The 27,197-nt window shown below is 40.0% G+C and overlaps 2 protein-coding genes across 3 annotated transcripts in view; both read left to right on the forward strand.

The window, feature by feature from the left end:
- Positions 1-3,287: 3,287 nt before the first annotated feature.
- On the forward strand, positions 3,288-6,109 carry btg3 (B-cell translocation gene 3). 2 transcript variants are annotated; one of them, XM_035177814.1, is made up of 5 exons: positions 3,288-3,368; positions 4,247-4,453; positions 4,620-4,757; positions 5,214-5,406; positions 5,551-6,109. In XM_035177814.1, exons 2-5 carry the CDS (start codon positions 4,281-4,283, stop codon positions 5,740-5,742), a joined length of 696 nt encoding a protein of 231 aa, XP_035033705.1. In that variant the 5' UTR covers positions 3,288-3,368; positions 4,247-4,280; the 3' UTR covers positions 5,743-6,109. The 2 variants fall into 2 exon arrangements, with proteins under 2 accessions (XP_035033705.1, XP_035033706.1); XM_035177815.2 differs by lacking the exon at positions 3,288-3,368 and adding an exon at positions 3,831-4,166.
- Positions 6,110-7,143: 1,034 nt separating this feature from the next.
- Positions 7,144-27,197, forward strand: part of cxadr (CXADR Ig-like cell adhesion molecule) — a 44,107-nt gene continuing 24,053 nt past the window's right edge. Inside the window, exon 1 of the mRNA XM_035179176.2 lies at positions 7,144-7,349. Coding sequence (XP_035035067.1) covers positions 7,298-7,349 — 52 coding nt within the window. The 5' untranslated portion in view covers positions 7,144-7,297. The remainder of the gene's footprint in view (positions 7,350-27,197) is intronic.

The raw sequence follows: 27,197 nt of genomic DNA on the forward strand, positions 1-27,197 counted from the left end.
GTATCACGCTATCACGTATCACTCATTCATTTAAATAGCAACATTAAATGGCAAGAATACCAATAGAATCAATATAAGCAGCAGAAAACACAAGACAAGTCACAACAATATTCCCACATTTGTCATGAAAAGCAACTACCCTCTTGAAAACCAGTTGTGCAACTCAAGGGGTTTTGTCTCATTTGAATAAATACATTTACAACAACCAGCACAGAAACCAGCACATTATCAACATTTAACAGCAGCAGGTGCAACAGCAGCAGCTTCATATTTTACAGTAGCATCATTTCAAACTTTGAATTATGAGCCTGAATTGCAGAGGTTAGCATGCTGGATGAATACAGAGTTCAAGCAGTGGGAGACATGACCTCACACAAGGTCAGAGTGCAATAAACAAACTGTCTTCAACTTAACTGTATTTAAGGCAGAGTCAAAAAGACAACAGCCAATCAGAGGTCTCCTGTTGAAGGTGTCCAATCAGATTCGTGTGGCTGTTGAGTCACAGCCCTAGGAAATTATGATGGAATTACACTGTCAATCAAAATCAGCTTCAAAGTCAAAATGTTCGCATCTTAGTTGCTATGGTGATGAAAACAGAAGCATGAGCATCATCAGTCACAGCAACCAGATGCGAACACTTGAATTTGAATCTGAACTTGATTGGCAGTGACAGCTGCTGACTTTTTGACTTTGCCTTAAATACTGTAGTTAGAGTTATATCACGCTATCAATGTATCACTCATTCATTTAAATAGCAACATTAAATGACAAGAATACCACAGGAATCAATATAAGGAGCAGAAAAAACACAAGACAAGCCGTCAACAATATTCCCACATTTGTCATGTAAGCAACCACCTCTTTGAAACCAGTTGGTGCAACTCCAAGGGGGTTTGTATCATTTGAATAAATATATTTCACAACAACCAGCACAGAAACCAGCACATTATCAACATTTAACAGCAGCAGGTAACAGCAGCAGCTTCATATTTTACAGTAGCATCATCAAACTTGAATTATGAGCCTGAATTGTAGAGGTTAGCATGCTGATAAATACAGAGTTCAAGAGTGAGACATGACCTCACACAAGGTCAGAGGCAATAACAAACTGTCTTCAACTTTAACTGTATTTAAGGCAGAGTCAAAAAGACAACAGCCAATCAGAGGTCTCCTGTTGAAGGTGTCCAATCAGATTCGTGTTGTTGTCACAGCCCCAGTGGAATTATGATGGAATTACACTGTCAATCAAAATCAGCTTCAAAGTCAAATGTTCGCATCTGGTTGCTATGGTGATGAAAACACCAACTGATGAAGGAAGTTTTCACAATCATTTATTTTATTAAATACTTTTTGTTTTACTCTAACTCATGAAGATATTTATATGAGTACATTTTATTTACATTTAAAATAATAATAATATTTTTTGAATTATGTCATTTAATACTACTTAAATTATATGTTTAAAACACTTGAAGTTGCTTTTTTCTGTTTGTGTAAAATAATCCTTTTTAGTCCTTAGTACCACAATTTGCCAGTTAACCCCTCACATAGTGTTTGGGTCAAATATGACCCTTTGTGACATTTGACAGCAGTAAAAATACCCTAAAGGTCATTTTTTTTGCCTGACATTTGATGACTTTTCCTACAGTCACGCCATATACACAAAAATGAAAATATTTTTAAATAGTATACTTTCTTACAGGTAGCGGGAAACATAATATTATGTAATTGGCTAGTGGTGTGTGCAATATAATGCACACAATAATAATCTTGCAGAATAATAATATGTGTGATGCACCACTAGGCACAGATAATAATCAAAATATAAAAGAGGAATAATAATATGTGTAATGCATTGCCTAGTGGTGTGTGAAAACATGACACACGCACAGATTTTCCTGAAACCACTGCCACAGATTTCCCTCCTGACACCTGCAGCTGTTTCCAGTTGTTGGTCAGATTGAAGTCCATCCAGAAAGATGAGCAGTTTGATTCTATTACCTCTTGTCATTCCATCGTAGTGATTGTAGCTGCACTTATCCATTTGTTTCAAAAGGGTTGCACCAAATCTTTGTATAATTAGTAAAAAGCGAAAAACTTAAAATTCACATTGTTAGAATCGATTCTTCATTTTTGCCATGGACTTTTGTGTGAAGCACTTTGTAACCTTGTATAGATAAGTGCGATACAAATAAAGTTATTATTATTATTATTGTTGTTATAAAAGATGCTCTGAAATCTTCAAGATTTTCAAAACAGATGGTTGCCTAATGTCGTGTTCTTACATTTATCATCAGCAAACAGTTAAAATAAATATGAAAACTAACTGATGACGAGGTAATTTATTGTTATTATTATTGTATTATTGTCATAATTAATATATAAATAAAACCAATTGTAAAAAATGTAAAAAACATTGTTTGTCTTGTGTTGCTGTGTTGTGTTGTTGTGAACAGTAGCACACTAAACCATTCACACTGATGTGTTTAACTCCAACACTGTGTTAATTGATCAGAGCCATGAATCCTGTATCTATATTCAGAAAGACATACACAGGTAGATGTTACCTTACTTGTTATATTCTTTACTTACATTTTCTTAAAATTATTGAAGATATTGAATTCTATTTAAATTGTTGCATGTGTGGTTTCTTTTTATACCATTTGCATTAAGGAATGTAGTATTTTCCATATGAATAAAGATGTTGTGAATAAAGGCACTTTCAGAATCAGTGTCATTCGTATCATAACAATATAATGCCTCTTTTCAAAAAGCATCATCAAACCAGTGATCGCTTTTAAGAAACATTCCACTGTATCTGAATACAATTTAATCCATAGTCATTCATAAAATAGATGACAGATGCGCTGAGCTTTGTTACTGGGAAACTCAATTACCATCAACATTGTGTCCGAATCTAGAAAAAGAATCTGGTTTCATGGATACATTGAAAGTACATTTACATCTCTCATAGGGTTACATTTAAACTGCCAGTCAGGCCTTTTCCTTGCATTTCTCTCAGTAGACCAGAGGGAATGGCCTTATTAGTGAAGTGCTAATGCTTTAGAATAAATGGAATTCAATACTTTCTGTTTAAATTCTGTAAATGAAAATATATGTATTATTCCAGATCCGAATGTAAACAATGTAACCAGGGGGCAACAAACAAAAGCCACATACCGAACAATATGAGTCATAATGATAATGACTAACTGACGAGCATGTGCTCCACCAATCACTGCACTACTTTGTTCTGCGTGCAGCCAATGAGAACGACGCAGGGGCGGGGTTAATAAGCAGCTTCACGTCTTCTGGTGTGTCTCCATCACTTCCTCCACTCGTCCCTCGACCACATGCTGCAGGAGACCGTAAGTGGAGCTGTTCATGTCCTCGTCTCTCAGGGTTTGAGATAAATGAATCCGCTACCTCGATGTATCCCCGCTTTGCGTGACAAGTTCAAATGATACTTTGTGCACAGTTGACGTGATGGTTGGCAACGAGATGCTGTTAGCTCCAACGGGGCGCTTTGGCTGTGGAGCTAGTGCTGATAATCTAACATTATCCCTATATACTTTTATGTGTGATGTATTTGTTGATGTGAAACCATAACTGCTATATCAATAGTAAATTACCGTTGCATTTCGGCGCGGTCAACACAACATGGTGTTCGTGTCGCTAGCAGTTCGCTCCCCCGCTACGTGGAGTGAACTCCATGTTATTGAGTGAGGGGAGGCGTGGATTGCCGGAATTCGTGCGTCAGAGCCCGCCTTTCTGGGATGTGTGTGTCGTAAAGTCAACGGATCTGACGGAAAACTACACGGATATGTGTCAAATGAAGTGTTTGAAAGTAACGGTTTCTACGTGTCAGCATTCTGCACTTCTCCTTTTGAAGTAGCAGCCGTTTGGCCCCAGAGTTGTTAAGGTGCTGGATGCTTTCTGATGCCTTACAGGTTTTCAATGGTCTCAGTGTAAAGGAGGGAGAAGCCATTGGGAAACCCCTGTCTGCACTTTTCCTAAGTGAAATTGTGTAGTGATTGATGACTCGTGACTGGTTATTACAAATCAGGAAAGGGCAAATACTGCTATGTGGAGCACAGTGTTGTGAAGATGAGAGAACGTTTCTTATTCTGCCATCGAGCAGTAGGTTTTCAAATTTGAACAAAAAGGTAGAAAGGTTCATATCCCGTTTTCGTTACAAACTGTTGTGATTTGAATGTTGCTCATCTCCAATTATTTCCCCTTGCAGAGTCTGTCCACGTGTAATGAGACATTGGTGAAACATGAGGAGGGAAATTGCAGCTGTGGTGTTCTTCCTGAAGAGGCTCGTGAAAACGGGAGCTCAGCTGGAGTCTCACAAAGTCGAGCTCTTTGTTGAGAGGCTGGCTGTGGCACTGCAGGAGAAGTTCAAGGGGCACTGGTACCCGGCAAACCCCAGCAAAGGACATGCATACAGGTGCTGCTCTCCATATGTTGACATTTTTAATTAATGCTTATGAAAATGTAATCTCATCCATCTTTAGAGAACCCCAATGGAATAGCAAACTTTCCACAGTATAACATTTTCTTAATGAATGTCCTCAGACTTTGGATTTTATTGTAATGCTTTGTTTGCTTTGCAGGTGCATCCGGATCAACAGGCTCCACAGGCAGGAGCCAGAGCTCCTTCGGGCCTGCCGGGAGAGTGGGCTTCAATACAGTGACCTGGGACTGCCCGGCGAGCTCACATTGTGGGTGGACCCTGGAGAGGTCTGCTGCAGGTGGGTTTGAGAGTTCATCTGTCATTTATAATATAGTATTCAGATCTGAGACACTTAACAGGTATATTTCCATATGTTTTTGTTGTTTGACTTGTACTTATATCTGCATTGATTGCTTAAATGGGCATTACCATTTACACACTTACTTTTAAATTCCCTTCTGCCATGTGGATTAATTAATATTTTTTGTAATTAAAAAAAAAAAATGGAAGAAATATTCACTTTTAGCTAGACACAGCTGAGCAGCTCTTTTATTGTTTGTTGGTGCATGTCTGTATCTTGGTTTTCTTCTTTTACTTGCCCTAAACCAAATTGCACTCAATGTTTAATTAATTAAATTTAATTATTACATTTTCTTCAACCAAACTATTGAAGACTAGAAGAGTTTCCATTTAAACAGCTTACTGTACTGTATGTTCTATTAAAAATGTTTTCCTCCTCATCTCCCATTATTAGGTATGCGGAACAAAATCCTTTCTTCTCAGTGGCCACTTTCCCTAGTGATGAGGAAGAGGACAAAGATGTTGCAAAGAAGGTGACCAGCGCTTTGGAGAGGGTGACATCAGACTATCACTCAGGTTCATCTTCCGACGAGGAGAGCACACGCACTTCCCCCCTTACTCTTGACTACAGCCGCTGTTCTTACCAGGTATTGTATAACATTTCGTCATCCTAATATCCGTTTCTCATGCTTGTGACTTATAACACTGCTTTATTTTGTTTGATGCCCACTGGTTGTACAATTGTGGCAAGACTAAGTGTTTTTTTTCTAATGTGTTTTCTCTTTTTCAAGGGAATAAACCCAAATGCTCCTCCATGGCATCCGAAAAAAATGGTAACTGACAAAAGTGTCATCCTTCCTCACCATGGTTTCATACCTCGCAGCACAGCCCCCCACACTTCAAGGCAGAAACTGTGGGTTCCCCCAAGCTACAGAACAGGACCTGGTTACTGGGACACAAACCTGGCACACCCTTACATGTAGGAATAATGGTGCATATTGTTCACACTGGACAAAAAAATCTGAAGGCAACGCGACCTTAAGACGACTGAACACTTTTTTAAAAAAAAATAATAATAATTTTTATAGCGTAAATGTTGATCGTTTTGACTTTTTTTGCACTTTAGACCATTTGTTAAAGTTTGAATAAATCACTTGTATTCAATTGGATATTGAAATGGGAATACTACACATGTTATCTTGAAGTACTCTATTTTTACAAAGGGAGACGTTCATGTATGCCACTTACTGCGGTCCTTTTGTGATGAGTTTTATTTATTCATAGTGTAGAATTCTCAGATGTATAGGCCTAAATTTATGATGTTTTATTAAACACACGTTCCAAGCATGATCTTGTTTATTTTTTTTCCTGGTTTCTAAAGTATCCTCCAAGTATGATGGTTATGTGTAATATTGGTTTTGGAATGTTTTTTTTGTGATAACAAATCAGGTAAATGGAAGTTTAGAGGGTTCATTTAATGATAAATCACAAAATATGAAAGGGGCTTTATCATCAGTCCCTGATGTTGAGTTTGGTGAATTTTGGGGACCATGCCATGTAGTGCAGGACTCTTTGTTCCTGTCTATGAAATTACTTTTCATGTTGCAGAATGAATTTAGGACAGAATAGATCACCTTGCCCATGGTGTGATGTGAAGTGCCTAAAACTTTTGCACAGTGCTGAATATCTAGTTTTGCTCCATTGTCATTGTTTCTGAAAATAATATCTTGATTAAATTAACAGTACATAGATGACAACTTAATTGATAAGATATGAAGAAAATCTTATTTGTCCCACAATGGGGAACTTTGTTGTTGCTGCAGCAAAGAGGACAAAAAATAAACATGCAATAAACACAACGAAGTATGACAATATTAATAGAATAGAAATAATATAGACTGTGAGCAGATAATGTACAATTTAAATTATTAACTGAACAACCAGGCCTGCTCCCTTTAGACCACAGACACCAATTCTGGGACTGCATTATAAAACTCGGGTTAAACTCATTTAACTGTGCAATCCAACTCCTCCTGGAATCCATTATACTGTATATATTCTATATATGTTGTCTTGCATTTTTCTTGCATGTTTACTTATTCCTTTTAATGGCTTATCTAAAAAAGTATACAAACATAAATAACTATGTTGTTGTGACAGTTTGGGGTATAAACTGTGAGAGGGGAACATTTGAGAAGCTCAAAACGGGGGTTGTTTCCTGTCGTGGATGATCAGACCTCACTTCTCCCTCCATGGATAAACACGGTGTACCGATCAGCGTCCTGTTCTCACCAGCAGGGGGCGTCAGAGTGATGCTGTTTGGGCAAGGCGGGTGTCACGTGACAGCCTGGGGCGCGCTCCGCTGTGCACCTGCAGAGAGGAGGAGGAGGAGGAGCGGGAAGAGGAAAGAGGAAGAGGAGGAGGAGGAGGAGTGTGGATAGTGGATACCTCGATCGAGCTGAGCTGCCGCGTTTCACTCGAGCTCCAAGTAGTTTGACGAAGTTTCAGTGAAGAAGTCGTGGATTAGCCGGAACAGTGATGGAGCTGCGTGTGGCCCGGTTGTGCTTCGTCCTGCTGAGTCTGTCCGCAGGTAAGTTTCATTTCTCCCGCAAACCACCGACACGTTTTCACAGGATTCTTTTTGTCTGTGAAACGGCAGCGAGTGGTCAGCAGCGTCCACTCCGGCGAAACTGACCTTTTTCTTCCGTGATAAATACTTTAACTTGAACCGCCGGTGCGTCAATGTGACGTGAACAGAAGTTACAAACCGCAGCTGAACACACTTTACTGGGATTAGCCAACAGGGAGAAACTGACCCAAGGTCAGTTTGGTGAGCTAGCGCCAGAACACACTCCGGCTAAAGCGAATTTAAACTGTAACAGTTAAACTACAACTAAAACAGGTCAAGTGTTTCAGAGTATGTATTTATCGATGTGTTTTTTTTTTAGCAGTTGTTTCTGTATAACGAGAAAGAGCGAGGAACGTAAAGAGTAAAGAAAAGGGGGTTAGCATGTGCGATAAGGCAAAGTTTGCTAGTGTCGCATGTGCTTTTGGACACATTTATCTCAACCCCATTAAGAGACTGGTTTATTTGCCCTCATACCAGTCGTGATGCTGGATCTTCTAGTCGGATTGAAGAACTAGGTAGATGATGTGTATGTGTTTATATTCGGGGGTTTTCCACTGTGGTGTGTTCTTGGTTTAGAATCTGCTGGTTAACACAATGGTCTGATCCGCATTTAAACCTGTGGCGACAGGACTTCAAAGTACAGGCTTTTTTTTGTCTGCCATCTGCCAGCAGTGCTGCTGACCCCCGCCCCACACCCCCGGTGCGAAATCCCAGGTTATCACATCTGACTTAACCACATAGAGGTTACATGCTGGTGTCATTTACTTATTCAAACGTTTCTACATGACAACATATGGTGGAAGTGTAGACCCAGTGACCTCAGAGGCTGGTTGTTGATACTACAGGTGTGTAAATGGTGGTGTAAACTTCGATCAGAGCAGTTTGAAAGTGGAATTGAACCACTAATTCTTTTGTTTGGCATATTCGTCTGAAGCATTGTTAAAAAAGAAATGCTGCTGCAACATGTATTAATTTGTGATAAATAGGGCTCATTCGAATTTTCAGGGGCTTTTTTCCATCCATTTTCTGTCATGTAGTTGTCATCAGAGAAATAAATGCAGCAACATCATTGATCAAAACTACAATAATAATGTTTATAGTGAGTCTTCCTTCTAATTGTGTATTAGCCTTAACTCAACCTTTTTTGTTAATTGAGTCAGAGGCCTGATTTAAATGTTCTACCTCATTTGGGCGTGGCTGTTCAATGTCCTGGAATTTAGACTGAAACCAACAGATCACTCCTCCCACTAGAAACAATAGTTTGTGAAACTTTTGCTTCAGGATTGTGTCTTGGCTTCAGTCAGTGAAATTCTGTCGTATAGTTACTGAAATGTTTTCTGAGATTTTCATGGGAAGCCACCGAGCTATGTTCAGGCCAATGAGGTTCCAGTCTACTGATTTTTGAGAAACCGCATGTAATGAAGAAGAGCTTTGTTTAGGCTCTCCATCTCTCCATGTAAATGTTGGGGCACGCAGTGTAATCTAAGGTTAGATAGTGTGTTGTTAGTCCTCTTTTGTCTCATGACTCACATTGTTATGTACACTAGTTGGGACTCATTACCATCCTAATGGCATCGCGGCCTCGTCATTTGGGCGCTGTTCCACTTCAGCAGACAGGAACACTATCTGCCAGACTCGTAGCATTCTTTTAGCATGGCTTAGAAATGCACAGTGATGTGCTAACCTCTCTTAAATGGCAACATAACAAGTCGCGTCCTTCTGCTCCATTTGTCCACGTGGCTCTGCATTCAATGTGAAATATTGGTAAAAGTAATAAAATTACAAGTGGGAGAAGTAAAGTCCTTGAAATATGACCAGTGCTGAGGATTTAGGGTCTATAAAACTGCAGATGACATTACTTCAGCCTTCACTTTATGAAATTGAATTAAATTTGGTCATTTGGTTTTTCAAGCAGTCATTATTTGAAAGGGGATTGTTTTACCAGGTCATCATGAAGTCACGTGAGATGTCAAAAATAGATAAATAATCAAATATTTAGTCTGTAGCACTGGTTCTAAAGGCTGTATGTTGACTGATCACGTGCATCTCATTCACTCTATCATCATTAGTTGTCCATCATAAGTGATTGTGGTTAGCACTGTGTGTCATGTCTGTTCACCTCTTCCCTATCTCATCTGACTCGTCTTGATTTCCATTCAGCAGCCTGAGCTTTATGCCTGTTTGATTTCTTGCATGGGACCTGAACTGTCATGTTCCCTGCTACTGTCATCTCTTCTCCTCCCCCCCCCCAAGAGTGAAGCCACTAACCTAAGATAAACAGAAACCTGGTGAAACAGTGAGCAGGCGCAGAAAGCAGTTACCTGATAAGCCTACAACCAAAGGTCCTGGCAGGAACTGGTTGCTTGGTTACCTTTTGAAAACAGACACGCATATCCAGGGTTTGTTTGTGTGTGTGTGCGTGCATGCGTGGGTTGTTCTAGATAGCTACCCCCCCCCCTTGCTTTCATGTATGTATTAGGTGCCGTTTTACCACACAATAGCTGTTGCAGATGTATTGAATATCTCGATACAACAGGGATTTTATGGGAAGCTGTTATTGGTAGAACAACTATTCTCACTTTTACAGCTCTGTGTGCCTTGTAAAGTGATCGGGACCATGACGAAATAGTTAAAACCACAGAGATGTTTAGAGTCATGAACATGGTCCCATAGTGTCAGTAAAGTATGGGCTCAAATAAGGGTAAAAAAGATGAGCTTATAAAGTGGTGTTCACAAATAACAGGTTTGTAGTTGTAAATCGACACTTATAAAATCTAAAATAAATCTGAAGGAGTAATTCCTATTTGTACATGTTAACATTTTTTTTTTTTTTTTTGAAAGCCACGTTACAAGCTTAAAATCATTTGATCTTAATTTAAGTCCATAATAAGGACATGAGGTCACGTTAACTTGTCATGACCCAGCAGTCCGATGTCACTACTTGGCTCCTTTTGGCTGCAACATGTTGCGGCCGCAGCTTCACCTCTAACCAAGCAGGTATCCGCCCTGCCTCGAGCCTCCTGTCCTTGGAAATGAAGGAGGAACACGTAGAATCGGATTACCCTCCAGGGACACTGCGTTGTCCTCCACAATCTCATGATGGGGACAACTGTGCTTGAATATTCACAGCCCTGGACGTTAATATTTTAACATGCTGGCCCTGTACAAGCCCTGTGCCAACTCTTGTTCACCTTTTTATAGGAGTGTGAAACGCTGATCATGCCTTTACCTCGCCACATTACCCTAGCTTTCCCCTCGTCCATTTCATGTCTGAATTACAGAATGAACAAGTTGCTGCCTGCTGAAGAATCAGTGAAGATGATTAATAGTGGTGCTTGTTTCTGAGTGCTTTTAATGGCTGTGCAGCTTCTCTGTATTCAGAGCTCATTCCTTTTCACTGCCTCCTGGTCAGCTGCCAGACATTCTTGTGGGAAGAACTGCTTGAGCCTTTCATTCGTAAGGTCAATATTATATTGACAGATATCTCAAGTTTGAATGTCTTCTAACTTGTTAATAAACTAATAATACTTTGGCCACATTATTGTCCTGCTGACAGCATCAGGCTTCCTAGAGGCAGCCTAGTTATGTGATACATTGCCCAATATGTTTAGCTCAAGCGCTGTTGTGCCTAAAGTGCTACAGTTTGATTGTAAATTTTACTTATCTTATTTGAAATACCAGACTAGCTCTACATTGCTGCTTCCATGTCGACTACATGGATCACGAGCCGGTGAAGACATCGACTCTTTGTCTGGGACATACAGCTTTTACCTCAGTTTCAGCACAACATCATGTATGTAACCATCAAGTGAACCCTTTTTCAAAAGGTTTTCATTTCAAAACATGTTAGTCAGACAAATTTAATAAGGGAGATGGAGACAGCTCGTCAAACCAGCTCACAGAGCTAATACTAGCATATTTAGTTCAGAGAGTTTACAGTTGCCAGTTTTTATTTTAGTGTTCACATGACCCACAGTTTCAAACCTAATAACTACAAGTTTAAGTGGTAAAGTTTCCACTGTTATCACTGCAAAGTCCTGTTACACTCTGTTCAAACAGCGGGCCGAAATGACCCAGATCTGATTGTTTAATGACATTGTGAACCGCACAAATCACATGGAATCTGATTCAAATCAGATTTTGTCCACTTTTATACATGGTATTAAATCAGATACAGGTCAGATTTTTTGAAATGCGACCTCAGTCTGAACAGCCATGTGACCCGTATCGGAATTCAATGCGACCTTTACGTCACTCTAGATCAACATTCCTCATAATTTTGTGCAGGCGAAGGGGCGGGTGGGAGGCACCCGGCGAAAAGCTGCGACGGAGGTACTCAGTGGAGGGACAGTGAGGTTTTAGACCTCACAAGTGGTTGGAAGTGACATATCTGTACAAGCAAAACTTGAGGGGTCGTATCGTAACCGCTCTGTGTTTGAAGGCAGATCAAGAGAATAATAAAGCATAAACGCTCACATCAGTGACGTCCATGTTTATTACCGACTTCTCCTTGTTTACTTCCTTACACAGTGTGCTGTGTGTGACGTCTTGTTGTTCTTCTGTGCATGTGGGTCACATCAGGGCCATGACCAGTTCACATTGGAGTCTGATACTGGCCACATTTTAAAAGATAATGGAACAGCTACATAAACAATTGAGCACTAAGGCTTGCAGTGTGAACGTAGCTTTAGAGGAGGGCAACCTGGACACAGGTAGGGATGTCACAATATGAAATTTTGGTGCCACAATTATTGTCAGAGGAAATATCATGGTTTTCACGATTATCGATACTATAGAAGGAAAAAGACACACAACACGCAATATATAGCTAATGAAATATATATATATATATATATATTTACAACTATATGCATTTAGTTTTTAGTGTAACGTTTGGCTATTTAAAGTAATTTATCATGGTTAATAGGAAGAGAGAGAGAGAGTGGTGGTGAGTGTGTTTGTGTGTGTCTTGATGTCAGCTGCTCCTTCAGAGCTGGTCAGAGCTGATTTCTCCTCCGATGGAGTTTTTTGGCCAGCGTTGGTGGAATTAAGGCTCTAACATCAGTTCCCTCTTCTCAACTGAGGTTTCAGTTAAGTGGCTTGCACACACAAACAATCGCACCGCACATACACAAAACGTGACTCACGGGAGGAGATTTCAATGCACAGCGCACATACAAATTACGTGACTAGCAGCAGATTACACCGTACGGCGCGCACACAAATTACGTGACTCGCGAGAGGCAGGACACTATAGTTAGATATCGCAGTTTTTACAATTCTTACGGTTATGAAACTGTGACGTTATGAAACTGCGGTTTTGGTAAATAATCCCGACATCCCTAGACACAGGTAGCAACAGTTACTAAGGGGAAAGGCCTAGTAATGGACAATGCAAAGATGATCCCAGATTGTCTTTTCTCTGCTGATATTAAGGAATGGTGATGATAAAATCTCTGGAGCACTGTCACTGCTTTCCTCCATGTTTCCACTGATGCAAAACAAACCCATATTGTAAGTTGTGCCTGGGAATCTGCATCTGGGAGACTGCTGCAAACTTTGATTGATGCTTGACAGCATTTACCGTGAGCTTTTTAAAGTGTGGTAATCAAATACTTGTTTGGAAGTATTACTAACCCTCTGGAATTTACCCTGTTTACCATGAAACCAGTATTAGTTTTATCTTAACTGCTTTTATTTCTGTGTGTATCTGTGATATCCGTCCGTCCGTTTGTCCATCCTTCCACTGGGTCTTTGAGCCGCAAATGACCCACTGCTCTTTTCTCTGCCTCTTAAGCTTTGTACGACAGGTCTTTTTTTGCTGGAAAGGCAAATGTCTGATGTGTAAAATTTATTGTATAACACCCGTAAGCATGTGATTTAAAGTTAAATTTTCATTTAGCGTTTCATCAACACTGACTTTGTCTTAACACATTCAGCAAAACTATTTTTTTTGTGTTAATGATTAGAGAAAGGGCAACAGACTGAGGGAGAACCTTCATTAAGTCCTTTTCCCTGCTCCCTTATTATGCAGCCAAATCCTCAAATAGATATTCTCATTTAGTTTTTTTTTCCTGTTTCCATTGTCAAACAGTTGGATGAAAAATACTTCCTTAACCAGCAGCCCTTATGAAGCTGCTGGTAAAGTCATTTTATATCACACCATTGACAAAATCAACAGAAGAACAGTGCTGTGAGAACCTCTATAGTCACATTTAAAATCAGTAATGACAGAAACAAATGAAGACTTTCGACAGTCAGATCATTTATTGGTAATCTCTGACAATGACAATATCATATTCGCAATACAATGACAGACTACAGACGATTACTCTACCCTACTTGCGTTCTACTGTAAAATTCAAATATTTTTCAAGGCAAACAAATCCCCAAAATCCAGTGTTGAAATACATAAATAATCACTTGATGAGAAGAGGAACAACAAATACACAATGAGGAACTATAAAGGACATTAGAGGAACTATAAAGTCCCTTTTCAACTGGTTAAAAAAAACACACTAACACATAAATGGCTTTTATTTGCAATGGGAATGGATACAATCTGCATTCATTCCTGGGTCAGATGAATCTTCAGTAGACTTGAGTTTTATCGGCTGTAGCTTCGATCTGCAGTGAGGGAAAGTGACACAATTTGGCAAGACAGCGAGGTGGTGAAGTTGAATATGATCAACCAAGTAAAAGAATTGAGGCCAACTCTGGCGATGGGGAAGGAGTCAATTGCCTTTTGCCTTCGTTTAAAAATCTGTGTTGCAAATTTTGGGGATTTGGATACAATATGTGGCAGTTAAACATTAGGACTCACATTTAGAAACAATTAGAATTGTGTCATTATCCATCTGGCTTGTAGCCTACAACAGCACAGGCTATTTTTATAGCATCTCATAACATCACACTATCTCTAATTGACTATGAAAACATAATGTTATCAATATTGGAGCCTTTAGGAACGACAGACCTTTTTTGGTCTTGTTTCATCATCCATTATTTAAACATACAATATTTTCATGTCCTTTGGAGACACAGTACAGAATGGACTATACGTCTCTGATGGCATCTCCGAAATGCTTGAAATACAAGATGACATCAGGGATTGTACTGAAGGAGAGGTTTTCCCTCTGCTACCTGTGTAACCTATTATTTAAAACAAGGTCACTGCACTCACTGATCTTTTCCCCCCCGCTCTCTAGAGTCCAATCGGTCATCATCATTGTATCTCAGTGGCAGGGCAATAAACAGCCCAAAGTGCATTTATCATTTAGCCACTTGATGCCCAGCTCTGCAGCACCCATAACGACCTCTGCTCCTAATGAGGAATTATGTGCTCTATGAAATAAGCTGTTCATTGTGATGATACTGAGGATAAGGATTTCACAAATCTCAAATGATCATCGGCAGAATTCGATTTTTCTGTAGATAAAAAGCAGAGAATACGCACACACCAGGTAAGGAGATGTGAAGGATTTTGTTATAAACTGCTGTATGAATATTTTTGGAAAACTGTGACTGGAAATCATTAAATGTTTAAAAGGAAGTCTGTGCCATATTATAAGCATTTCTATTTTGTAGACATGGTTTTAATGAAGGCTCAGACTCAATGATAAAAGCTGCATGCAGTTTTCATTTGGTATTCCCTTTTTAAAGGTAATTGTCACTGTTTTAATAATGGGGCATTTATTTACTCAGTTGTAGTGGCACAAAACACCAAAACAAAGAAGGAAATCTATTCATATATTTTGCTACAATATCTCCATTCTGAGATGTATACTTTATACAGGAGAATACTATGTGTTTTGATTGTTGAATGGAATTACAAAATATTACACATCTAGCATTCAGGTCTTTAAAGTACTCTTCTACGTCTGGTTCTTCCACTTCTCTGAACTTGGCATGTTTTTTTTCCTGCACTTAATGTATTCTGGTTATTTTTCATAATATTCTCACGGCATTAGAGCTGGCCCTCGAACTGTGATGATACCCATTGTGGCAGGCAGGTCCCCAGGGTGCTGCACCTGCAGGTGCCTGTGTGCAGTCTGTTTCTGTGTACCTGCTAGCTAGGTGTCAGCTCAGCTCTACACATGCTTTAACCACTGAAAGATCATACATTGTGCATTGTTAAAGAATGTAGCTTAGTAGGAGCCTATATATATAAATATATATGAGGACAAGAATTACTAGATCGTGTAAAACACACCTGTCAATTTACTCTGATAATTAATCCTTTGTTGCCAGGTCCGACCTCCAGCGGATGCATCATTTTGGTGATAACCACTTTATATTGTATTGTGCATGTCACATTATTATCAGCTTATGTCCAGGCGTTGTCTTACACAGAGCTGAGTTGTGGGAAGATGATTATATTTTGTCCCCCAGCAGTAAGCCCCCACTCTCTCCGCTAAGAACATTAGAGTTAATTGTGTGTCTAATCTTGAAAAATATTATGGCTTAGAAAATGAGCGACATAAGCAGAAGGTGGGGTGAATTTTTGGGAGGAGGAGGGGGTAAAGCAGCTGTTGAACGAGCCATTTTTAGCACCTATCTCATTGAAAAACATTACACATTGTCGAGTGCGGGTATGGTGCGAAAGGCAAACAAATGTCTGTAAAAAAGCTCCTCTCTTGATTCAGTCCCACTTGAATTTTCTCCCCGTCTAACTGATATCGAAGTCAGTCTCTTTCTGTCTTAGTCTGATGTTTAATCATCATGTCAAAGTATGTTTATGCTAATAACGCCTGTCCCTATAAGAAAAGGGATTTGTTATTTAAAAAAAAAAAAGCCTGTTGCCATGCACAAAATCCAACTTTGATTTTTTTGGAGTTGGATTTTGAGAGTGGGATTGCTTGTTTTGTAGTTTTAAGAATTATAGGAATGCAGTTGGGCAGCTAAATTTCAAGATGCAGGCAGAAGTTTGTTATGAGTGTTAAGAATACTAATACAATGCAACATAGAATTAGAACCATAAAATCCTGTTTTTTGTACCTTTTTTTTTTTTGTGTCATAATCAAGCTGAAGCTAAATTGAAGGGTCTGCAGTGCACCTACTCACAGGTTTGAGTCTGTGACTCTGTACAAATGTAGACCCCACTGTATATCAAGTGGGGTTGTATAGTGAATCTCAGAATTATCTGGATGAATTACAGTGTTGAATCATATAAGATTCTGTCAGTGTGTTTTTAGGTGTGGTAAGATGTGAAAGAAAGAGGCTGCTGCACATGCCGGCTGTAGCATATTTACAAAGTGGCCCTAATCTCCTTTGAAAAAATTAATGCAAGTAAATACTTATTTTCATGAAAAATGCATTACATGAGATTAGATGAAACCTTTCCCCACAGGGAATCAGGTCATTGCAGTCATGGTTTTCACTGGGTTTTCACTGGGTGTAGATGTTGTCTGGGGGGTGGTGGTTTGTGAGGTTGGAAATAATTCAAAGAAAATTTTATTTATTTATTCATTTGTGAAGCAACTTATGATTTGATTCCAGTTCAGGAATCTTTGATGTGATTTAAAAAAGATTATTGATGCAACTTGATGCATGCACATTTTTAAATGATCACTAAAACAAATAGATTCAAAACAGGATTAAAATTGAATTATAATTAAAATATAATTAAATAATGTTTCCAGAGTAGAAAAATTAAGATCAGCAAAGGTACTTTTTACACAGTATGTCCTGGTGACAAATCTAAAATATCATTTAAAGAAGCACTACTCCTGACATCAAAATACAGAATGACGTTTAGAAAGACTGAGGAAGAGACATTAGTCAGTATCAGTCCATCCTCCTCCCGCTGCTGTGATTCACTGACCGGTTCAGTTTGTCTCAGACACTTGATACGTTTTCTACTTCTAAGATCCGTGGCGAATTAAGAAACAGGCTTTAGGTATTCAGATAGCTCTCATTTTACAGGCAGAGGAGAGGACACAGAACCTAGCATGCCCATTAATTGCCAACAAAACATGATAGAGAACTGTCAAAGTGGTGTTTTCTTTCTTCTCATTTGGCTATGGTACTGTGAAAAAATAATGATAGAGACACACCTGATCGCAGTGAGAGAGAAAGGAAAACACACCACTCCATTCTTAGTTTCTTGAATATGCAAAATTGTAGAAATGAACCATTTGTATATGAATATTATTATAGAATTATTATTATACCTAAATGATCTGTGATATTGTACATACATTGTTCTAATTTTCAAACTAGTCAGCCAGACAAACCAAAAGTCAGTGTATTCCAAGAGAGCAGTGTAAACATACGACGGCCATCAAGCGCACTGCAATGGCCCAAAACATTTCCATTAGGAGAAACATGAAAAGCTAATTAAGAAGCGATGCCACTTAAAAAACATGAAAATATACAACAAATACAACAATTGAAAAGTGATGAAAATTAAAAAAATCATTCGATTTTGACACCAAAAAACCCCAGAACACAAATGCAACAGAAACACTGCTGCTCCAGTGCTAGATGTATATGTATGATGATCAGCACATCTGTCACAGTTGGGCATAGAAAAGGCTCATCGCCTGAACCACGGCAAGGTCAGCAAGCCACAACACACATTTAATTACTGTAGTGCATCTCGCCACCATGTGAGGGAATCGGCAGCTGGCCCAGTCGCCCTCCAGAGAGATGAGATTGAACTGAAAATAGCTCAGTGACTGGCTGGTTTATGATGGTCAGAGCGCACATTACTGCACAACCTTAATCACTAGTGCTGCTGTTTTAATAAGCGGCGCACAGGGGCCACCAAGCTGCAGTTGTTGCTGGTAAGTTCCAAAAGAACCAGCTGTTAAGTGTCTTAATGGAGCACATGTATAATTCATGGGCACACATACAGCTGCGTGGCTGGCTGGCTGGCTGACTTTCTCTGGTGGCTGATAATTGGGAGGAGAAAAGTAACACCATTCCATCTCAGTCGTACCGGCAGCTCTGCTCACAACGTGGAGGAACATCAGCTCTACATTTAATCCCTCTGGGACAGGATATCTATCTGATATGAGCAGGGAGATGATTTATCAGACAGTTAGTGCTGTAACACAACTCAGTGGCTAGAGTTAGTAGATTAATGACCCATGGACACATAAAAAGAGCCTGTGGCTGCCTGCAATGTCACCTGGCATTTTATCTCCTAAAAAGTCTCTTACCTCCAACTCTTATTAAGGGGCCATAAACAGAGCTGTAACACACTGAGAGCTTTAAAGACTTTGTGAAAAAGATGTGACTTGTGTGGACATCACAAGTCTGTGACAATCCATCTGCTGTAAAATATGTGTGAAATATATTTGTTTGACAAACCATAAACCTCATCACAACACATTTACTATCAGGTTGTCTGATTCAACATTTTGTATTTGTTGCTTCATATTTTCATGTCCAGGCGATACAGTGAACAGTCACCGTTTTGCCCTATTCACTTTCACTGAGATTATGTACTGTCAGCCTGATCCAGGTTGACCAATAAGCAGGGTTTGGCTGCCTGTCAAGACAACTCAGGGTTCGGACAATTTTAGATGTCATAAGAGCCATTAGGGAGTTGGCTTGTATGGAAAGTCTCAGGCAGAAGCACTTTGCTACATTCACCCTACACTCAACAACTAGACGACCTTGCAGAATCTTCTTTTGGTGTTGGATTGTTAGTATGTTGCAATGTTTTATTATTTAGCCACATATGTTTTAACAAGATATTGTCAGGATGGAATAAAGTCAAAGCTTCAAATGTAGAAGGTGTAGTCATACTCCTGATAATTAAAGGAATATTTCTTGACTGATTTAAAGTTTGTTGTGACAAAACAGGTTGAATGTTACTTTTTTTGTTCATCCTGATATAAAAATATTTCCATTTCTGAGGAAAATTTTACCATTTTATTTTAATAAAATCTTAGGTGAATCTGCCGTTCAGTAATCACAATGATTATAATTATAGTTTTTATTGGTAATGGCTGAGTAGTATTCAGACTCCCTACCTTAGCATGAGGGACTCACAAGGATTGTGAGTCATTGTTATCAGCCTTACTGTTTATTGCTGACCGTCTTTCCCATTATGTGCTGTGTGTGCTAATTTACTGCCAATGCAATGTCAAACAGAACATACTACTGCCGGTGCTTCACAATAAAAGCATTTAACCTGCAAAGTACTATACTTACAGCCACAGGAAGTGCATTGTTGTTGTCAGTAAAGTTAATATTGTTTGGGATTGTTTATTGTGCTGCATTTTTTTTTCCATCAGTGGTTGAATAATGGGACAATCAGGAGCAGCCACCGTGAACTGTTAGATGAAGAGATGTAGGTGACAGGCTTCGCACACTTACCCTCCAAGATGAACAACTTTTCTTCTAGAGCAGCATGACATCAGATGGCAGAAGTCCAATTATTAACTGATTTCTTTGTTTAAGTGAGTTTGACCTGGTAATGGAAGCAGCAGCTGCTCTTGTGTCGATTTCTGACAAAGTATCTGCTCATTGCAGCTACTTCAACACAAGCCTGATTTGTCAAAGTGAGTGGCTCCAGACTTTCTCTGGAGTTTCTCCTGCCAGCCTACTGGTAAAATCTCTGGAGGACGTCCAAATAAGCTCATGTGAGTACAAAGCAGATCCTCTGGAGGATTCACTGCGAGCGAGTGGGGGTGGTGATGACGATTCTAACACACAACAGATGCAAAACTGAGTTCTGTGTTGTGGTGAATGCATTTGGATGGATAAACTCCTGCTGCGTTGTTCATGTGTTAAAGGCAACCTCCAGAGAAAGTCCAGACACAATTCTGAAGTCATCCTCTGGAGTTCATGTCTGAAAATAGTGTTAGCAACGCTTATAACCTGTTATTTTGTTGCAGTCATTGCTGGTAGTCGGGGCTGATGCCATTTGTTTTCTTCAGAAATGGGTTGTGTGATAGGAGAGTGACAGATCAGGGAAGAATATGTTAAGACTGATCAGGCCCAATCAGGAAGCCAGACTAGGTGTCTGCTCGATCATTTGCAGAAGTCTCAGTTTTAGGGCTCTCAAACTCTGGAGTAATGTGCATTCCAGGCATAAATGTAGTAGTGATGTTTTTATAACTGAAAAATTTGTGAGAATGGAGCTCAAGTGTTGACTGTAGCATAAGAACATACACCAGATCAACCACAAGTGTCACCGTAAGCATAACAGAAAAATGTAAGCACATCTTGAATGTGTTCTGATTCAACTTTACCAAGTGGAAAATATTACAGGCTATTACAAACGTAGTACAACCTCAGTTGAAAATAAGCTTCATGTTTACGTGTTTCTTGAAGCTATTATCATTAGAAACTGAAATAAATGATGAAAGATGTTGCGTGTGCAACTGCTTTTAACTGGAGTGGATGGGCTCCTTATTGCATCTCCACTAACGGCTTTACTCTGCTCTGTGGTACAAAGTAGTACAGTAGCTGCTCTTTGATTCTGTGGCAATTTCACGCTTTGGAGTTAAAATTAATGTGGGGATAACTTATATGTCGATGTGCACTGTGTTTAATGTTTTCTTGAGGAGTTTGCAGTAATCAGGTCTCTAAGATTCTTTTTATTTATGTTGTGGAGATGGATCTAATTAGCCTTTGAGACTATCAGGGTTAAAACTGCTCACTCGCTGCGGTGCACATTTGCGAGAATCTGGAATCCCTTCAAATCTGCCCCTTTTAATGGTGCATTTATCTCCACTGTCCAGACGCTATGCTCCTCTTTGTGAGTATGACAAGCTTCATCTCATGCACAGTTTAAGAACACAACATGAAGAATAAATACTATCATAATATGTCAGGAGCAAAATTGTAGCACTGCAGGATAGCTAAACTAGTGCAGTGGAGTTATTTTTAACATTCCCAAACGTGTCCTGTCACTTAACGGTGTATGTAGACTAGAGTGGTCGTTTTGAGCTCTCTCCTCATGTCTAGGCTGCGAATGTGAGCTAGAGGCATGAACAAACCCAGCGGTCTCGGTTAAGCTGTAACAACAACTGACAGTCTTTGCCTGCAGCTTCCTACAGGGCTCAGCACTCAGGTGCTTTTACTACACCTGCCTCAAAGAACCTCTGAGTGAAGAAGAGACTCCAGCCTTGAAACATCAGACCTGTTTCACTGCCTGTACAGAGAAAAAAGAGGAGAAGAAAAAGGATTATCCATCTTGTTATCTTTTAACAGCAGCCTTATCTTGATGTCCTGCTGTAGTGACTCCCCCACACAGAGGACAGGAAGGGACTGTCTGTGTTGTTACACTTTCACAAAGACTGCATTCTGGCTGTTGGAGAGTCCTTTGGACAGGATGAGAGGGTTTAGCTAGAAGGGATGTTATAAATGCATTTGAAAAGAAATTGACGTATTAGCAGTTATTACAGAGTACTTTGTCAATGCACCATTTCTGCCTCAGGCAGCTTTCAGCACCAATGTTTTCAGTGAAATGAACTGTGTTAGTCCTGTGGCCTTTCACAGATCACTCAACACATATACACTACCGTTCAAAAGTTTGGGGTCACCCAGACAATTTCGTGTTTTCCATGAAAACTCACACTTTTATTTATCAAATGAGTTGCAAAATGAATAGAAAATATAGTCAAGACATTGACAAGGTTAGAAATAATGATTTTTATTTGAAATATTAATTTTGTTCTTCAAACTTTGCTTTCGTCAAAGAATGCTCCATTTGCAGCAATTACAGCATTGCAGACCTTTGGCATTCTAGCTGTTAATTTGTTGAGGTAATCTGTAGAAATTTCACCCCCCGCTTCCTGAAGCACCTCCCACAAGTTGGATTGGCTTGATGGGCACTTCTTGCGTACCCTACGGTCAAGCTGCTCCCACAACAGCTCAATGGGGTTGAGATCTGGTGGCTGCACTGGCCACTCCATTACAGACAGCATACCAGCTGCCTGCTTCTTCCCAAATAGTTCTTGCATAATTTGGAGGTGTGCTGGTCATTGTCCTGTTGTAGGAGGAAATTGGCTCCAATCAAGCGCTGTCCACAGGGTATGGCATGGCGTTGCAAAATGGAGTATAGCCTTCCTTATTTAAAATCCCTTTACCTTGTACAAATCTCCCACTTTACCAGCACCAAAGCAGCCCCAGACCATCACATTACCTCCACCATGCTTGACAGATGGCGTCAGGCACTCTTCCAGCATCTTTTCACCTGTTCTGCGTCTCACAAATGTTCTTCTGTGTGATCCAAACACCTCAAACTTTGATTCGTCTGTCCATAACACTTTTTTCCAATCTTCCTCTGTCCAATGTCTGTGTTCTTTTGCCCATATCAATCTTTTCTTTTTATTGGCCAGTCTCAGATATGGCTTTTTCTTTGCCACTCTGCCTGGAAGGCCAGCATCCCGGAGTCGCCTCTTCACTGTAGACGTTGACACTGGCGTTTTGCGGGTACCATTTAAAGAAGCTGCCAGTTGAGGAACTGTGAGGCGTCTATTTCTCAAACTAGAGACTCTAATATACTTGTCTTCTTGCTGAGTTGTGCACCGGGGCCTCCCACTTCTCTTTCTACTCTGGTTAGAGCCTGTTTGTGCTGTTCTCTGAAAGGAGTAGTACACACCGTTGTAGGACATTTTCAGTTTCTTCGCAATTTCTCGCATGGAATAGCCTTCATTTCTAAGAACAAGAATAGACTGGCGAGTTTCACATGAAAGTTCTCTTTTTCTGGCCATTTTGAGAGTATAATCGAACCCACAAATGTGATGCTCCAGATACTCAACTAGCTCAAAGGAAGGCCAGTTTTATAGCTTCTCTCACCAGCAAAACAGTTTTCAGCTGTGCTAACATAATTGCACAAGGGTTTTCAAGGGTTTTCTAATCATCCATTAGTCTTCTAAGGCGATTAGCAAACACAATGTACCATTAGAACACTGGAGTGATAGTTGCTGGAAATGGGCCTCTATACACCTATGTAGATATTTCATTAAAAAACAGACGTTTCCACCTAGAATAGTAATTTACCACATTAACAATGTATAGAGTGTATTTCTGATTAATTTAATGTTATCTTCATTGAAAAAAACAGTGCTTTTCTTTGAAAAATAAGGACATTTCTAAGTGACCCCAAACTTTTGAACGGTAGTGTAGGTCTATGTATTTTCTAGCGATGTCAAGAAGACCACCATCATGCATTATCCTTGAGGCAGGGGAGCTAATTTTAGATGAGAATCTAGAGAAAACGGCATTAGCAAGGCAGACTAATTGACTGCCTCCCAGTCCAGCCGACAGCATTACACCCCTCTGTACTATGTGGAAAATACTGTGTAAACCTAACATAGGCAGAGGTAATACCTTAATCTGCAGGAGTTGGTCCTCTGCAACCCACACAAAGCCTGAGAAAATCATCTGTATCAGAGGTAACTAAATCTCCTCTTTGCCTAGTTTTTACCAGCAAACAGACTGCTAGTTATTTCAACAGTGGTCAGGCTTTAAGGTTTATAACATTCTGTCTGAAAAAAGAAGGGAGGAACTCAGGAATTCATTGGGAGGCATCTGTGTTTGAATTCCTGATATTTTATACATGCCTGTGTCTGCAGTCTGGCCTCACACCTTAATCCTTTTAGTGGTTTGGCTGAGAGCCATACGAGTCTTTACCTCTTCATAGGTGTTTACTTAATACATACATTTTGTGTATATGTGATCAGATTTACCTCAGCACTTTTTAAAGTATATATTTAACAGTTGACTGAGCACAACTTGCCTGAGTTCTAAGTGTCAGTGATTTGTTTCAGATGGTATGAGGAAGTAGTTTCTTTTTGCTGAGAAAAGCAAATCTGACTAAAGTTGGATTGTTCATTCTCACGGCTCCCAGTTATTTCAGTAAATGTGCTAACGTTAAACATCCAGCCCCACCTCAGACTGAGCAGATACGATTTCTGAGCTTTGGAAATGTAAAATTGTCTCCCCTTGTGAATTTTTATACAATTCCTTCACTAATGCATGTTCAGAGCTCCAGAAAGGACCTCTAATCCTTAATTTAGCCCTGTGTTTCAAGGGGTATACACTTTAAGCTGATTTATTGTTTGTTCACCCTCTGACATGATTAAGCCCAGTTGTAAGAAACCTTTATTTTCTCCGGTATACTATACTTCTGTATCACAAACATGCATGTGAGAGTGTATGTTCTGTAAAACCCAAATGAAAACCAGTCTGTGAGAGTCCATCAACAGTCTGAATGAAGTAGCTGCACTCTGCTGCACTTGTGTCTCAGTGTTTGATCAGCGATGCTGCCTCCTGATCACAGTTGGCATGGTGCCCTGGGGCCCGGACAAAGGCTGGGCTGGGGAGCCGGCAGGGGCCTGGTCTGTATCAGACACTTTATTTGTTTGGGGGGATGGGGAATAGGATAGGCTGCCGCACGGCTGCCTCCCCCTCAGTGCACAAAAACCCCTGTGTCGCCCCATGACTGCACCCCACTGAGACATCTGGCTTTAATTTGTTTGGTTCATAGTAACCTGCTGGAAGCGTAGAACACAAATACCTACCTTTAATAAACAGTATTTCTTTCAACAGCCCTACTATGTTTTCGCGTGTGTTCTCTGGATCATGTAGTAACTGGAAGCTAAATAGAAGTAATATACAAAGAAAATTAGACAGCCACAGTACTTTCATTTCCCAACCCATCTTTGTCCGAGATGCCTGTCAACATGTCCATCCCAGTTTCCTATGCAGATAATGCAAATAAACACTTTTTGTGGGCAGCGTCAAGCAAAACATTCTGCTAGGTCAGTTAGATTAACAAGTTTAAATTGTAAGTTCAAAAGTGAAGTTAAAATCAAAAAACTGAGTCATATTTCGATCCAATGTGCACATATGATATGTGCTGATAGCAAATGTTACCGGGGATAATGTTTGGCCAACAAATACTTAACTGCTGTGTCACACTATCTCTAACTGTGTCTGATGATTGATTTAAAACCTCTACCTTCTCCACCACCACACCTCCTCCTACAATGAGAATTAAGGGACAACAAAGACACAAACAATACGTGTGTGTGTGTGTGTTTGTGAAGCATATTCCTACGATGCCCTGTTTCTCAAATCCTGCAAATTGCTTTCACGTGTTCAGGAATTGCTTGCAGGGATTACTGGATTTTTTGTTTCTCCTGCAAAGTGAGAAGGACATGGTTTTGTAATTACTGCCGTCTCTCACGGAAGTAAATAGTCCTCTGAATTGCACCTACTCCCAAAGACAGGCATCTTTTCAAACAAGACACACCCGTGTATCTCGGACACATCTCAATTTCAGCACCTTCATACTCCTTTATCACATGACTGTATTGGCAAATTTGATGTTTCCCATGAGAGTGTTTATCAGCTGGTTATCTGTTCGCTGCTCGCTGGCCTGGCATTCTTCCTATCAGCTTTACAGCACAACCAGTTCCCTTATTGTTGTTTCCAGCTCACTGTCCCTGGGCTTCAATGAATCCTCAAGGACACAAGCCTTTATATATGTGTGTGTGTGTGTGTGTGTGTGTGTGTGTGTGTGTGTGTGTGTGTGTGTGTGTGTGTGTGTGTGTGTGTGTGTGTGTGTGTGTGTGTGTGTGTGTGTCCACAGGTCTCGGAGACACCGGGCATTCTTATCTGACTCCTCAGCGTGCTCTAGATAAATCTGCCTCTTCTCACAGGGACGAGGGGACCGAGGGAGAAAGTGATGCAGGATGGTTGGCCAGGGTTATTTTTAGTAGTTTCTGTCTCGCTTTCAAACCGTTCATGGTAGCAGAGAGGTTAGACAAACAGCCGGTTGATTCTTAACTACAACCTTGTAAAATGGTAATGCATAATGCAAATAAGAAGTACAAAACCCCTGGGCCATGATTTGAGAGTTTTTGTGATGAGGACTCAACCTTTTTGATTAACGATCAAGCCAGTATGATTTTGTCCTTCCTATCTCCTTCTCTTCTCTCCCCCCTGTCCTTTCTGTGGTTTATTCCCTTGAGACATGAGTTTTTACTAGTTTTTAACTGATGGTGGAATTAATAATCCAATTTGAGTTGATAGAAAACATGATTAATAATTATTATACCATATTGTAGCAGCAGCAGCAGGGAGGCAATGATTGTTTTATATCGAAAAATACCAAGATTACTGGTAAGACCAGGCTTTCATAATTAAGTAATTACATCAGAGTTATTGTCACTGTAACTGTTGATGTCTATGGTTCGTGCAGCGAATTGTTTTCTGTAGACATTCACAGCTATGGCAGTAACTACATCCCCCACAGGCTCGTCTAGGCTGTCAAATGCTCAGGCGGCCGAGTAAAGTGCCTGTCATTCGTCACCCCTTCATCATTTAATGTTCAATTATGTCAAAACAGCCTTTAGGTCATCTGCACTGGGAATTGATGGCTGCGCTGTGTGGCAAGTGGAGCTTTCATGCTGCGTTACAGCACAATCAGTATGGTTCAACAGTCGCCATCCCTCCCCAACACTAAATAAACCACGCCAAGCTCACTCTCAGGGCACCCACATTGCTTCAAATTGAATAGTTTCAGCAGGGGCACTGGGGCGAGCATCCAGAGCCTCCTTTTTTAGCAGCAACCAAGTTATGAAGTTATCCTCTGCTGTGCCTGAAATAATTGATGTTCCTCAGCGTGGTCACAGGGGTTTTGCATGCCTGTTTATAATGGGGAGAGTAGAGTGTCTGTGCTTTTTAATTTGCTCATTCCAAAGCCCTCCGACTGCATTTTTACTATAATGAATCGCACCATCATTGCACATCCAAGAAAATGTGCAGTCTTCACAAGCTCTGTCAGTTTTTGCTCTCATGAGAAAAGTGCTTTCTTTCTACTTGGTTGATAATCAT

Source organism: Hippoglossus stenolepis, chromosome 15, assembly GCF_022539355.2.
Source record: "Hippoglossus stenolepis isolate QCI-W04-F060 chromosome 15, HSTE1.2, whole genome shotgun sequence".
Lineage (NCBI taxonomy): Eukaryota > Metazoa > Chordata > Actinopteri > Pleuronectiformes > Pleuronectidae > Hippoglossus > Hippoglossus stenolepis.